The sequence below is a fragment of the Nerophis ophidion genome, linkage group LG18 (genome assembly GCF_033978795.1).
Source record: "Nerophis ophidion isolate RoL-2023_Sa linkage group LG18, RoL_Noph_v1.0, whole genome shotgun sequence".
NCBI classification, from domain to species: domain Eukaryota; kingdom Metazoa; phylum Chordata; class Actinopteri; order Syngnathiformes; family Syngnathidae; genus Nerophis; species Nerophis ophidion.
Window position 1 is genome coordinate 39,655,065 of NC_084628.1, and position 16,595 is coordinate 39,671,659.

Consider the following 16,595-nt stretch of genomic DNA (forward strand, 5'->3'; position numbering starts at 1 on the left):
ACTCACATACACTATGACGAGACCTGGGACACGGTCAGTCCACTCACATACACTATGACAAGACCTGGGACATGGTCAGTCCACTCACATACACTATGACAAGACCTGGGACATGATCAGTCCACTCACATACACTATGACAAGACCTGGGACACGCTCAGTCCACTCACATACACTATGACAAGACCTGGGACACGCTCAGTCCACTCACATACACTATGACAAGACCTGGGACACGGTCAGTCCACTCACATACACTATGACAAGACCTAGGACATGGTCAGTCCACTCACATACACTATGACAAGACCTGGGACACGCTCAGTCCACTCACATACACTATGACAAGACCTGGGACACGCTCAGTCCACTCACATACACTATGACAAGACCTGGGACACGGCCAGTCCACTCACATACACTATGACAAGACCTGGGACACGCTCAGTCCACTCACATACACTATGACAAGACCTGGGACATGGTCAGTCCACTCACATACACTCTGACCAGAGGTGGGTAGTAACGCGCTACATTTACTCCGTTACATCTACTTGAGTAACTTTTGGGATAAATTGTACTTCTAAAAGTAGTTTTTATGCAACATACTTTTACTTTTACTTGAGTACATTTATAGAGAAGAAACGCTACTTTTACTCCGCTCCATTTATCTACACTCAGCTCGTTACTCGCTACTTTTTTTTTATCGATCTGTTAATGCACGTTCTGTTTGTTTTGATTTTGTCAGACACGCATTCAAAGTAGGAACTACGCATGCCTGCGTTTCACCAATCAAATGCAGTCACTGGTGACGTTGGACCAATCAAACAAAACCAGGCGGTCACGTGACCGTCACACGTCGAATCCGACCTAAAAAAGTGTGAAAAACTTATTGGGGTGTTACCATTTAGTGGTCAATTGTGCAGAATATGTACTGTACTGTGCAATCTACTAATAAAAGTTTCAATCAATCAATCAAAAGTGTAAAGGAAAAAAGACACTTTTTATTTCAACCGTACTTCCCGTCAAAAGCCTAAAGACTGATCGCACAGTTCCTGTCTTCACAATAAAAGCGCCGCTCCATCGCGCCTGCGCTAACAAAATAAGAGTCTCCGAAAGCCAGCACTAACAAGCGAGCAAGCTACGGAGTTTCCCGCCAATGTATTTCTTGTAAAGTGTATAAAAACGAATATGGAAGCTGGACAGATGAGATGCCAAAAACCAACGAGTTTCATGTGGTATTAAACAGAAAAGAGGAACTTTTTTTCTCCTCCATTTGAAAACGTGGACATTATCAGCACTATACTGTCTGATTCCAATCAATGCAAGTCATCAGAATCAGGTAATACACCAACTTATATTCTTGTCTTCATGAAAGATAGGAATCTATATGTTAAACATGCATGTATATTCATTAAAACACCTTTAACATTTTAACAAAAACGGCAAAATAAATAACTATAAATTATATACTATATATATATATGATATGTGTGTGTATGTATATATGAGGTAGATCACCTCGACTTGATCATTTACTAAGTAATTGATTAACGTTGAAAAACTTATTGGGGTGTTACCATTTAGTGGTCAATTGTAGGGAATATGTACTGTACTGTGCAATCTACTAATAAAAGTTTCAATCAATCAATCAATCAATAAATGCCTACTGAGCCTATGGTGCTGTTAAGTTATTGTGGCTCAATTTGCCTTAATGTTTTATTTTAATGTATTATTATTTAATATATATTATTATTGTAGTTGCTTAAGAGATATTCCTGGCTATGAATTTGCTCATTGCTATTTTTATGTTTTTGTGCATTACTTGTTGCCGTAATTATTAAACGAACAGGTTACTCATCAGTTACTCAGTACTTGAGTAGTTTTTTCACAACATACTTTTTACTTTTACTCAAGTAAATATTTGGGTAACTACTCCTTTTACTTGAGTAATAAATCTCCAAAGTAACAGTACTCTTACTTGAGTACAATTTCTGGCTACTCTACCCACCTCTGTATACACACATATATATATATATATATATATATATATATGGCCCTGCGATGAGGTAGCGACTTGTCCAGGGTGTACCCCGCCTTCCGCCCAATTGTAGCTGAGATAGGCGCCAGCGCCCCCCGCCACCCCAAAAGAGAATAAGCGGTAGAAAATGGATATTTATATATATATATATATATATATATACATACACACACACATATATATTGGGGCTGCAACTAACGATTAATTTGATAATCGATTAATCTGTGGATTATTACTTCGATTAATCGATTAATAATCGGATAAAAGAGACAAACTACATTTCGACTTGCCAAATAAAACAAGGCAAGTGTTACAAAAATGTTTTTGTTTTTTTTATAAAGTACACCATTGTCCTGCACAATAGCAATAATTTTGCTTAGGGGGATTTCAAAGCTGGCTACTACCTATTCCAACCATTCTGCAATGTTGGATGCTGAATGTCTTTCCTCTAGTGGCATGGTGGTAAGGCAGATTGACTTCATGTTCGAGTCTCCAATGTAGTGGCATGTGTTGCCAAGGTAGGCTACACTTGTCCAAACATCAGTAGCGAGAGCAATTTAACTCTGGGTGGGATTTATGTCGGTCTACACTGCATGGAATGTCTGCTCGTACTTCCTCTCCATTCGTTTTGGTAAAATGAGAGAGAAAGAAGTCCTTGATTACATTTGTCATTAGGGCCCCGAATTCACCGTCTAATAAGACCCAGGACAGCTGAGTGGTTAGCACTGTTGATCATCAAGCAAGGGGAACTGGGTTCAAATCTCAGTAAGGACTCAGTGTTTCTTTTTCAGTAGTGAGACAGGTGCTCAATTAAATATGTCATTGGGGCCCGAAATCTTCCTCTAAGAAGACTAAGGATAGCTGAGTGGTTACAGTAGCTAGCTCACAATCCAAGAGTGCAAGGATCAAATCCCTGCCAGGTTCACTGGTAACTATGAAAACTCCGGCAGCAAGAGTAAATGTTTTATATTATAGCTCACTGAGACAGGTTCGCGATTAAATATGTCATTGGGGCCCGAAATCTTGTCTAAAGAAGACCAGGGATAGTGGTTAAAGCTCCTAACTCCCAATCAAAGGGCACTGGGTTCAAATCCCAGGCTTTTTGATCGGTAACTAGGAAAGTTATTGTTTTGTATCATAGTTTAACAATTGAATATGTCATTGCATCACCTCCCCCACACTAAGTGGTAGCTGGTTAGTTAACTCATAGTTAAAAAGTATGGGTAAAAATGATGACAAATAGTCCAAACGTTTAAGGGTCATTTCGGGGGTTAGCTCCTCCTGAGGCTAAAGTTGGTAAGTGTACCATCGGTAATTCCTGGCTGGGATGGGTGGGAATAGGAACATGAATAATTAATCAGTGTGAGTGTTGACCAATCAGCTCTCCAACAATTAGTCAATTAGTTAATAAAAACAATAAATACAACAAATTGGAATGATTGAAGAGAGAAAGAATTCTAATTGGATAATGAAAAACAAAAGAAAAATAAATGGGTGCACGAATCCACCTGACTAGCTGCAATTGAATAATAAAAAATATAAATGATGAAAGAAAGATAAAGCAGAATTTTAATAAATGATATGCAATTAACTTTTCCTAATAATGTTTTTAATATTATTCATCCAATCTTTTTTTTCTTTTTCATTATCCAATTGAAATTGTTTCTCTCTTCAATTATTCCAATTTGTTGTACTTATTGGTACTTTTTCTTTTTTTTATTTAACTAATTGACTAATTGTTGGTCAACACTCACACTGATTAATTATTCATGTTCCTATTCCCACCCATCCCAGCCAGGAATTACTGATGGTTCACTTAACAACTTTGGCCTCAGGAGGAGCTAACCCCCGAAATGACCCTTAGACGTTTGGACTATTTGTCATCATTTTTACCCATACTTTTTAACTATGAGTTAACTAACCAGCTACCACTTAGTGTGGGGGAGGTGATGCCCCCCCACATTTTCCAGCGTTCCCTCTCTTTGGCTTGGCAAGCCGATCGACCTGACTGGGATTGAACCCAGGACCCTTTGATTGGGAGCCAGCTGTTTAACCATTCAGATATTCTAGGTAGTAGTCAGCTTTGAAATCCCCCTAAGCAAAATTATTGCTATTGTGCAGGACAATGGTGTACTTTATAAAAATAAAAATAAACATTTTTGTAACACTTGCCTTGTTTTATTTGGCAAGTCCAAAGGACATGGTGTTAATATGCTGTTTTTTTAATTTAAGTATTGGAGATGTTAGAAATTTAGTTTGTCTCTTTATATATATATATATATAAATATATATATATATATATATATATATACACATATATATATATATATATCTCCTGTCACGTGTTGTGTGTCATATTGTCACATGTGTTATATTGTCACGTTTTGTGTGTCTTATTGTCACGTGTTGTGTGTTATATTGTCACTTGTTGTGTGTTATATTGTCACGTGTTGTGTGTCCCAATGTCACGTGTTGTTTCATATTTTCACGTGTTGTGTGTCACATTGTCACGTGTTGTGTCATATTGTCACATGTTGTGTCATATTGTCACGTGTTGTATTGTCACATGTGTAGTGTGTCTTATTGTCACATGTGTTGTGTGTTATATTGTCACGTGTTGTGTGTTATATTGTCACGTGTTGTGTGTCCCATTGTCAACTGTTGTTTCATATTTTCACGTGTTGTGTGTCACATTGTCACGTGTTGTGTCATATTGTCACGTGTTGTGTGTCACATTGTCACGTGTTGTGTGTCACATTGTCACATGTGTTTCACATTGTCACATGTGTTGTGTGTCACATTGTCACGTGTGTAGTGTGTCACATTGTCACGTGTGTAGTGTGTCACATTGTCACGTGTGTAGTGTGTCACATTGTCACATGTAGTGTGTCATATTGTCATGTGTAGTGTGTCATATTGTCACGTGTTGTGTGTCATTGTCACGTGTGTTTGTGTGTCACATTGTCACGTGTGTTTGTGTGTCACATTGTCACATGTAGTGTGTCATATTGTCATGTGTAGTGTGTCATATTGTCATGTGTGTTTGTGTGTCACATTGTCACGTGTGTTTGTGTGTCACATTGTCACATGTAGTGTGTCATATTGTCATGTGTAGTGTGTCATATTGTCATGTGTAGTGTGTCACATTGTCACGTGTGTAGTGTGTCACATTGTCACGTGTGTAGTGTGTCACATTGTCACGTGTGTTTGTGTGTCACATTGTCACATGTAGTGTGTCATATTGTCATGTGTAGTGTGTCATATTGTCACGTGTTGTGTTTCACATTGTCACGTGTTGTGTGTCACATGTGTAGTGTCTCACATTGTCACGTGTTTGTGTGTCACATTGTCACGTGTAGTGTGTCACATTGTCACGTATGTTGTGTGGCACATTGTCACGTGTGTAGTGTGTCACATTGTCACGTGTGTAGTGTGTCACATTGTCACGTGTGTAGTGTCACATTGTCACGTGTGTAGTGTGTCACATTGTCACATGTGTAGTGTGTCACATTGTCACATGTGTAGTGTGTCACATTGTCACGTGTGTAGTGTGTCACATTGTCGCGTGTAGTGTGTCACATTGTCGCGTGTAGTGTGTCACATTGTCACGTGTGTAGTGTGTCACATTGTCACGTGTGTAGTGTGTCACATTGTCACGTGTGTAGTGTGTCACATTGTCACGTGTGTAGTGTGTCATATTGTCACGTGTGTGCCAGATGTGTGAGGTGGGTGAGCAGCTCCAACAAGAGAAGGCCAGGTGTGAGAGTGTGCTGAGAAAAGACCGCCAGGAAGTCACTCAGTTCTTCCACAACTTGGAGGTGTTGCTGGCCAGGAAGAGGCAGTCCTACCTGGAGGTCTTGGACACTACCTGTGCTGAAGTGTGCCGGGCCTACGACCCACTCATCCACCGAGTCAAGGAGCTGCAGGTACACCATGTTAGCTTTGTGTGTGTGTGTCACAAGTGAAATTAAATGAATTATATTTATATAGCATTTTTCTCTAGTGACTCAAAGCGCTTTACACAGTGAAAGCCAATATCTAAGTTCCATTTAAAGCAGTGTGGCTGGCACTGGGAGCAGGTGGGTAAAGTGTCTTGCCCAAGGACACAACGGCAGTGACTAGGATGGCGGAAGCAGGAATCGAACCTGGAACCCTCAAGTTGCTGGCATGGCTTCTCTACCAACCGAGCTATGCCGGTTGGTAGAGAACATGATGTCATGGCTGTGTGGACTTTACATTATTCTCTACAACTCTTATTTTTTTTGTGATGTAGTGATCGAAGCACAAACTTGTTGCTCACAAAACACATTCATGAATTTATTCTCCCTCTTAGAAATCATGGAGGGGTCTGAAATGTTCGCGGTAATTGCATGTCCACTGTATGAGAGATAACCTGAAAAGAAAAATCCAGAAATCCCAACCTATGATTTTTTAAATTTGTGTGATACAGCTGAAAATAAGTATTTGAACACCTGTCCATCAGGTAGAATTCTGACCCTCAAAGACCTGTTAGTCCACCTTTAAAAGTCCTCCTCCACTCCACTGTATTATCCTGAATCAGATGCACCTGTGTGAGGTCGTTAGGTCCATAAAGACACCTGTCCACCCCATACAATCAATAAGACCCAAACATTCAGCATGGCTAAGAGCAAAGAGCTGTCCAAAGACACCAGAGACACAATTGTACAACTCCACAAGGATGGAAAGGACTACGGAGAAATTGCCAAGCAGCTTGTTGAAACAAGGTCCACTGTTGGAGCAATCACTAGAAAATTGAAGAAGCTAAACATGACGCTCAATCTCAATGGGAGTGGAGCCCCATGCAAGATATCACCTGCTGGGGTCTCAATGATGCTAAGAAAGGTGAGGAATCAGCCCAGGACTACACGGCAGGACTTGGTCAATGACCTGAAAAGAGCTGGGACCACTGTTTCCATGGTGACTGTCGGTAATACACTAAGACGTCATGGTTTGAAATCATGCATGGCACGTAAGGTTCCCCTGCTTAAACCAGCACATGTTAAGGCCCGTCTTAAGTCTGCCAATGACCATTTGGATGATCCAGAGGAGTCATGGGAGAAAGTTTTGTGGACAGAGGAGACCAAAATAGACCTTTTTGCTCATAATTCCACTATGCGTGTTTGGAGGAAGAAGAATGATGCGTACCATCCCAAGAACACCATCCCTACTGTGAAGCATGGGGGTGGTAGCATCATGCTTTGGGGGTGTTTTTCTGCTCATGGGACAGGACGACTGTACTGTATCAAGGAGAGGATGAATGCAGCCATGTATTGTGAGATTTTGGCCAAAAACCTCCTTCCCTCAGTCAGATCATTGAAGATGAGTCGTGGCTGGATCTTCCAACATGACAATGACCCAAAGCACACAGCCAGGAAAACCAAGAAGTGGCTTTGTAAGAACCATATCAAGGTTCTGGAGTGGCCTAGCCAGTCTCCAGACCTAAATCCAATTGAACATATTTGGAGGGAGCTGAAAGTCTGTGTTACTCAGCAACAGCCCAGAAACCTGACTGATCTAGAGAAGATCTGTGTGGAGGAGTGGGCCAAAATCCCTCCTGCAGTCTGTGAAAACCTAGTGAAGAACTACAGGAGACCTTTGACCTCTGTAATTGCAAACAAAGGCTACTCTACCAAATATTAATGTTGGTGTTAAAGTACTTATTTCCAGCTGTATCATACAAATACATTGTTAAAAAATCATAGATTGTGATTTCTGGATTGTTCTTTTTAAGTTATCTCTCATACAGTGGACATGTAACTACTGTGAACATTTCAGACCCCTCCATGATTTCTAAGTGGGAGAACTTGCGAAATAGCAGGGTGTTCAAATACTTATTTTCTTCACTGTATATATATATATATATATATATATATATATATATATATATATATATGTATATGTATTTACATATATGTATTTACATATATATGTGTGTATACATATACCTATAGATATGTATATATACAAATATATATATCCATATTTGTTTACTATATATACACATGTATATACATACATATGTAGATATACATGTGTGTATATATATACATATATACACATATATACACAAATGTATAGACACACATACACACATATTTGTGTATATATATACACACACGTGTATACATTTATACGTAAATATGCATATATATAAATGCGTATATATACACATATATGTATACATATTTATATTTACATATATATGATTATATATACACACATATATATGCATACATAATGTATATATACATATATATGTATATATACAAATATATATATCCATATTTGTTTACTATATATACACATGTAGATACATACATATGTGTATATATATATATACACATATATACACAAATATATAAATGCGTATATATACACATATATATGCATACGTATATATGTATATATACGAATATATATATCCATATTTGTTTACTATATATACACATGTATGTACATACATGTGTATATATATACACAAATATATAGACACACACACATATTTAAGTATATATATATACATGTGTATATATCAGTACATATATATACACGTGTATACATTTATACGTATATATGCATATATATAAATGTGTATATATACACATATGTATACATATTTATATTTACATATACATATATATGATTATATATACACATATATATGTATATATATCCATTTGTTTACTATATATATACATATATGTATATATACATATATAGGTATATATGTATACATATGTGTATATATACACATGTATTTATATGTATACTTATACTTATATTCACATTTGTATATATATATACACATATGTGTTTACATATACACATACATATATGTATACATATATAAATGTGTATATGTAAGTATACATATGTATGTATGTGTATATATGTATACCCATATACATATGTATAATATACATATGCATACATATGTATATATACACATGTATGTATACATATGTATGCATATGTATATAAACAAACATACATACACATATAAATATATATACACACGTATATATGAATGTATATATATATATATATATATACACACACACATATACATATATATATATATATATATACTGGGGCAAAAAAGTATTTAGTCAGCCAGCGACTGTGCAAGTTCTCCCACTTAAAATGATGACAGAGGTCTGTGATTTTCATCATAGGTACACTTCAACTGTGAGAGACAGAATGTGAAAAAAAAATCCAGGAATTCACATTGTAGGAATTTTAAAGAATTTATTTGTAAATTATGGTGGAAAATAAGTATTTGGTCACTTCAAACAAGGAAGATCTCTGGCTCTCACAGACCTGTAACTAAGCTCTTCTGTCCTCCACTCGTTACCTGTATTAATGGAACCTGTTTGAACTCGTTATCTGTATAAAAGACACCTGTCCACAGCCTCAAACAGTCAGACTCCAAACTCCACTATGGCCAAGACCAAAGAGCCGTCGAAGGACACCAGGAAAAGAATTGTAGACCTGCACCAGACTGGGAAGAGTGAATCTACAATAGGCAAGCAGCTTGGTGTGAAAAAATCAACTGTGGGAGCAATTATCAGAAAATGGAAGACAAACAAGACCACTGATAATCTCCCTCGATCTGGGGCTCCACGCAAGATCTCATCCTATGGGGTCAAAATGATCATGAGAACGGTGAGCAAAGATCCCAGAACCACATGGGGGGACCTGGTGAATGACCGTCAGAGAGCTGGGACCAAAATAACAAAGGTTACCATCAGTAACACACTACGCTGACAGGGAATCAAATCCTGCAGTGCCAGACGTGTCCCCCTGCTTAAGCCAGTGCATGTCCAGGCCTGTCTGAAGTTTGCCAGAGAGCACATGGACGATACAGCAGAGGATTGAGAGACTGTCATGTGGTCAGATGAAACCAAAATAGAACTTTTTGGTATAAACTCAACTCGTCGTGTTTGGAGGAAGACGAATACGGAGTTGCATCCCAAGAACACCATACCTACTGTGAAGCATGGGGGTGGAAACATCATGCTTTGGGGCTGTTTTTCTGCTAAGGCGACAGGACGACTGATCGGTGTTAAGGAAAGAATGAATGGGGCCATGTATCGTGAGATTTTGAGCCAAAACCTCATTCCATCAAATACTTATTTTCCACCATAATTTACAAATAAATTCTTTAAAATTCCTACAATGTGAATTCCTGGATTTTTTTTTCACATCCTGTCTCTCACAGTTGAAGTGTACCTATGATGAAAATTACAGACCTCATCATTTTAAGTGGGAGAACTTGCACAATCGCTGGCTGACTAAATACTTTTTTGCTCCACTGTGTGTATGTAAGTGCACAGTTACAGTTTATGCCAAAAGTGCACTTTGAAAGTGTCTAAGTTGCTGCATGGAGGCCAGAACACCTTTGTGAGGAAACCTTAGACTTACTTCATGTTATGGACAAATAAGAGAAGGCAGAGTCCACACACTGAAGCCCTTGTTGGAAAGCTGAGTGACAGAGGTGTGGTTTCTCTCCCAGGAGGAGCAGGTGGAGCTGGTGTCCCTGGCGTCGTCCATCGAGGAGGAGGAGTTGCCGCTGGTCTTCCTGGAGAAGGTGCATCAGTTCCGAGAGCGGGTGGACAAGTTCACCAAGGCCAGCCTGCCCTCCGTCCTCAGCCTCTCCATCACGCCCAGAGCCGCCGACTACCTGCAGCAACACTGGCCCGCCATCACCCTCGCCAGTCTGGAGGAGGCCCCCGTGCCCAAGGTGTGCTGCTGCGTTCGATGCGGCAACGTGGACCACCTGACCCCGTCCTCCGAGTGCTCGCTGCGGGACTCCTGCTTCGGACCCGCCGTGGTCTTGCTCTTCTTGCTTCTTCTCCTGCTGGCCTGGCACGGCCTGGACCACTTCAGACTGCTGCCCTCCTTCTGGGCCTGGCTGGAGTCCACCTGGGTGCTGACGCAGGACTTGGTGGAGAGATGGAGGCTTCACGTCTCCTCCTTGGGGGAAATGTTGTTGGTGCAGCTCAACACCTTCTTCTCACCTCTGGACCTCAGCGCCTTCTTCTCCGCTTGACTTCTGCTTCCTGTTCACTCACATAAACACTCCTGCACCTAAGAAACTAACTTTGCAACTTCTAGCCAATAAAACATTTTTTACACACACGTGCATCCTCAGACCACATGCTACACTCCACTGTTTTTCAACCACTGTGCCGCGGCACACTAGATACAGTCTGATGTGCCGTGGGAGATGATCTAATTTCACCTATTTAGGTTAAAAATCCCTCCATCCGTTTCCTACCGCTTGTCCTGTTCAGGGTCGCAGGAGCCTATCTTAGCTGCATTTGGACAGAAGGCGGGGTACACCCTGGACAAGGCACCTCATCACAGAGCCAACAGATAGACAGACAACATTCACACTAGGGACCATTTAGTGTTGCCAATGAACTTATCAGCACTGAACTGAAATGTAGGACAAACGTAAATAGTTTAAATGTTGGAGTCATTTAAAACGCTGAAAAGGTTTGAATGTTGAAGTTTCAATTTCCAGGAAAAAACGGAATTGGGTTTGGAACTTGGGAAAGTGTTAGTTTGAAATGTGTTCCATCCATCCATTTTCTACCGCTTATTCCCTTTCGGGGTCGCGGGGGGCGCTGGTGCCTATCTCAGCTACAACGGGCGGAAGGCGGGGTACACCCTGGACAAGTCGCCACCTCATCGCAGGGCCAACACAGATAGACAGACGGTTTGAATTGGTTGGAAAATGTGGAAAAAATTCCCATTCATTTCAATGGGGATTTCCTGGAAATTTTTGGGAAAAGCGGGATTTTTCGGAAAATGATTAGGAGCATGAATGTCCTAAATGAGCTGAATTAGTTGGTGTTGGAATTGTTTATATAGGGCAAGAAACGTTGAAATAGTAGAACGGTATTAAGGAATTTCTGGAAAATTGGGACATTTTTCAAATTTAGAAATATTTTTTGCAAACCAGTAAATGATGTGTTGGTTTTGTCTACATTCAGCAGAGTAACCGTGTAATATTCTTCCATATCAGTAGGTGGCAGCAGGTAGCTAATTGCTTTGTAGATGTCGGAAACAGCGGGAGGCAGTGTGCAGGTAAAAAGGTGTCTAATGCTTAAACCAAAAATAAAGAAAAGGTGAAGGATATGCAGAACCAAACTACAATTGAACTGGCTACAAAGTAAACAGACAGAATGCTGGATGACAGCAAAGACTTACTGTGGAGGAGAGATGCGCGGTTTGCGGTCTCATCCGCGGATAAACTGCGGGTCGGGCGGGTGACATGACGAAAAAATGATTTTAATTAGATTTGGGCGGGTGGCGGTTGAACCATCCGGAAATATTTGATATGCATGGTTCTGTGATCGTGTAGTGTGTCATATTGTCACGTGTTGTGTGTCATATTGTCACGTGTTGTGTGTCCCATTGTCATGTGTTGTGTCATATTGTCACGTGTGTCATATTGTCATGTGTGTCACATTGTCACGTGTTGTGCGTTACATTGTCGCATGTTGTGTCACATTGTCATGTGTGTAGTGTCACATTGTAACGTGTGTAGTGTGTCACATTGTAACGTGTGTAGTGTGTCACATTGTAACGTGTGTAGTGTGTCACATTGTCACGTGTGTTTGTGTGTCACATTGTCACGTGTAGTGTGTCATATTGTCACGTGTTGTGTGTCATATTGTCACGTGTTGTGTGTCATTGTCACGTGTTGTGTGTCATATTGTCACGTGTTGTGTGTCATATTGTCACGTGTTGTGTGTCATATTGTCACGTGTTGTGTGTTACATTGTCGCATGTAGTGTGTCACATTGTCACGTGTGTAGTGTGTCACATTGTCACGTGTGTTTGTGTCACATTGTCACATGTTGTGTGTCATATTGTCACGTGTTGTGTGTCACATTGTCACGTGTAGTGTGTCACATTGTCACGTGTAGTGTGTCATATTGTCACGTGTTGTGTCATATTGTCACGTGTTGTGTCATATTGTCACGTGTTGTGTGTCACATTGTCACGTGTTGTGTGTCACATTGTCACGTGTTGTGTGTCACATTGTCACGTGTTGTGTGTCACATTGTCACGTGTTGTGTGTCACATTGTCACGTGTTGTGTGTCACATTGTCACGTGTTGTGTTTCACATTGTCACATGTTGTGTTTCACATTGTCACATGTTGTGTGTCACATTGTCACGTGTTGTGTTTCACATTGTCACGTGTTGTGTTTCACATTGTCACGTGTTGTGTGTCACATTGTCATGTGTTGTGTGTCATATTGTCACGTGTTGTGTGTCACATTGTCACGTGTTGTTTCACATTGTCACCTGTTGTGTGTCACATTGTCACGTGTGTTGTGTGTCACATTGTCACGTGTGTTGTGTGTCACATTGTCTTATTGTCTTCTTCGCTTTATGACACAAGTGCCATTTAAGACTTGTGTCATAAAGCGAAGAAGACAATAAGACGCTATTATTCTCTTGAATGACTGCCGGTAGTCACCCAGATAATAAGTATTAGGGCGTGCTATGAAGCCATTGGCTTTGTCGCCTTCTACAACATGTACGATATGCGTGTCAGTCCAGCAACATGTTGTGTGTGACTTCCGCAGCAACACACACGACTGCAAGGCATACTGGGTGACACAGAGTACACTAATTGTTCTGATATAAAAAAATTTAACACTCTTAGTAATATGCGCCACGCTGTGAAGCCACACAGATTAAGAACGACAAACACAATTCGGGAAGAACATCCTCACAGTAACACAACAAATACCCAGAATCCTTTGTATTCATGACACTTCCTGACTATTCTATACACCCCGCTAGCAGCAAACCCTGCCACCCCCCCGTGCGTCGGTAAGGTGGGCTGGGTTGGGGGAGCGGGGGTGTAAAATATATTCAGGAAGTGTCACGGATACAAAGGATTCTGGGTATTTGTTGTGTTGCGTTTATGATGTGTTACTGTGAGGATGCTCTCCCGAAATGTGTTTGTCAATCATGTATTGTGTGGCTTCACACCGTGGCGCATATTAGTAAATGTTAAAGTTGTTCATATCACAACCATCAGTATACTCTGTATCACCCAGTGTGGCTTTCAATCTTGAACGTGTGATTGCGGAAGCTGCACACAACATGTTGTCGGACCAACAATCGGGTTGTACATGTTGAAGGTGTCTAAGGCAATGGCTTCACAGAAAGCCCACATTCTTGTCATCAGGATGAACGCTATTAGATAGTCGCGGGAACGTTAGCGGTTCCAATTGTCTTCATTAGTCTGTGAAACAGGTTTAAATAGCTCTGTGAGTGGTAAAGGCGGACAACCTCTGATGTATTTCAGCAGGCGGGTGGCGGGCGGGTACGGTTCTGATAAAATGTTGGTTCGGGTGGATGACGACTTTGGTGATGCGGTTGCGGATGGTATAATTGCCTATCCGGCGCATCTCTACTGTGGAGCAAAGACAAAGTACATCCAAACATGACGTGACAATCAACAATGTCCCCACAAAGAAGGATAAAAAAATATATATATATATACACTTGATTGCTAAAACAAAGTATATGCGGGAGATATCGCTCAAAGGAAGACAAAAAACTGCTACAGGAAAATACCCCAAAAAAATAAAAGCCACCAAAATAGGTTAAGTAAAACACTACACACCGGAAAACAACAAAAAAGTCCAAATAAGTGCGGGTGTGATGTGACAGGTGGTGACAGTACACCTACTTTGAGACAAGAGCTATAGTCATGCATGTTTGCTTATGCTTTAAAGTCATATCTAACAATTGTAACGACGACTTTTTACTGTCAACTTGAGTCTTGTTTTTTAGGGATTTCTGTTTGAGGTGTGCCTCCGCATTTTTGGAACGCAAAAAATGTGCCTTGGCTCAAGAAAGGTTGAAAAACACTGCACTACTCTGCCCGGGTAGGACTTGTATTCAAATATTTTATGGCAATTTTCAACCCTACTTTAAATAAAAAATAATAATAGTGCTGACACGCAACAAAGAACAAGTTCAAGTCTAGACTTCTCATTCTGATCTTTGAAGAAACCTCAGAATGTCAAAAAGTGTTCTGTTCGAATAATTATGTATCAGTTAACATACAACTCTTATGCTTAAAGGCCGTTGCTATGGTCATTATCAATTGAGCTGAAGTTGTACTTTTCTATCTGTGCAAAGACACAACTTGTGGTCTTGCTTTGCAAAGTTTTCTCTTGTCAGCAGTTGGTTTCCAGACCCTGCCTGCTGACAGCTAAGGACGGACATCGAGTACCTCGGCGTGGACAGGGCGAAATCACGAGTGTCAGCACATTTCCATTCTGAATAATCAGGTATTATGTCTCAGTGATGTTAACTAGGGACCTCCCAAATAAATAGTGGATCTTGTGAGACTGTATCATAGAGTGTAGGGGGAACTGTAACTGAGTGCACAGCCCAATACGTCTCTCCTCATTGAGTAAAATTCAACTCTGTCTCCGCGTGATTCCTTGCTTCTTGTCTCGTTTAATAGATAGTTTGGTGTTGGGAGCTGACATGTACACATTTGACATTTGTAACGTAAGGCCTAATATTTGCAGATTTAGTCGCCTGCTTGAGGAAAACAAAAATCCTTAAGTTGAATTGAGTTTTAGACCCCAGATCCAGATACTTTTTCATAAACCTCTTAAAAGTGACGAGTAAAACTTTACATTTTATTTACGTTCCAGCACATCTTTGGTTAGTACATCATTATTGCGTGAAAGCTCCACAACATTCACACATGCTTTTCTACACAAAAATGTAACTATTTATTTTTCTTCTTCTTCAGATTTTTTGCGCTCTCTACCTTACACATTTTTCACCCGATTCAAAGCGTTCCAACTTCGAACTGTTCAGCCTATTCAGGAATCGCGGGTTTTCCCTTGAAAAATTCGTAGATTTCCCAGAATTCCAGGTTTTCCGGGACATTTTTACTATTTAAAATTAATTGTACATTTTTCAAACGGCCACCCATTTCCACATTTTTCAACCGATTCCACCTTCAACACATTCCACTGGGCGGGAATAGGATGATGGATAATTAATCATTGTGAGTGTTGACCAATCAGCTCTGGTCTGACTGATTGCAATTGACAACATTAAATAAATTAATAAAATTGGTGACTCTCGCCCCATCCTTGTTTGTGAATTACTTTGCATTTTTTGGGAAGCTGTTTTTATACCCAATCATGGCACCCACCTGTTCCCAATTAGCCTGCACACCTGTGGGATGTTCCAAATAAGTGTTTGATGAGCATTCCTCAACTTTATCTGTATTTATTGCCACCTTTCCCAACTTCATTGTCACGTGTTGCTGGCATCAAATTCTAAACTTAATGTTTATTTGCAAGCAAAAAAAATGTTTATCAGTTTGAATATCAAATATGTTGTCTTTGTAGCATATTCAACTGAATATGGGTTGAAATGATTTGCAAATCATTGTATTCTGTTTATATTTATTTATTTCCCAACTCATATGGAAACGGGGTTTGTAGATCATGTGTTGCGTTTAT

At 40.0% G+C, this 16,595-nt stretch overlaps 1 protein-coding gene across 1 annotated transcript in view; it reads left to right on the plus strand.

Moving 5' to 3' along the window:
• trim59 (tripartite motif containing 59) overlaps window positions 1–16,217 on the plus strand; it is a 33,935-nt gene extending 17,718 nt beyond the window's left edge. Inside the window, exons 4-5 of the mRNA XM_061878109.1 lie at window positions 5,758–5,967; window positions 10,578–16,217. Coding sequence (XP_061734093.1) covers window positions 5,758–5,967; window positions 10,578–11,114 — 747 coding nt within the window. The 3' untranslated portion in view covers window positions 11,115–16,217. The remainder of the gene's footprint in view (window positions 1–5,757; window positions 5,968–10,577) is intronic.
• Window positions 16,218–16,595: the final 378 nt, after the last annotated feature.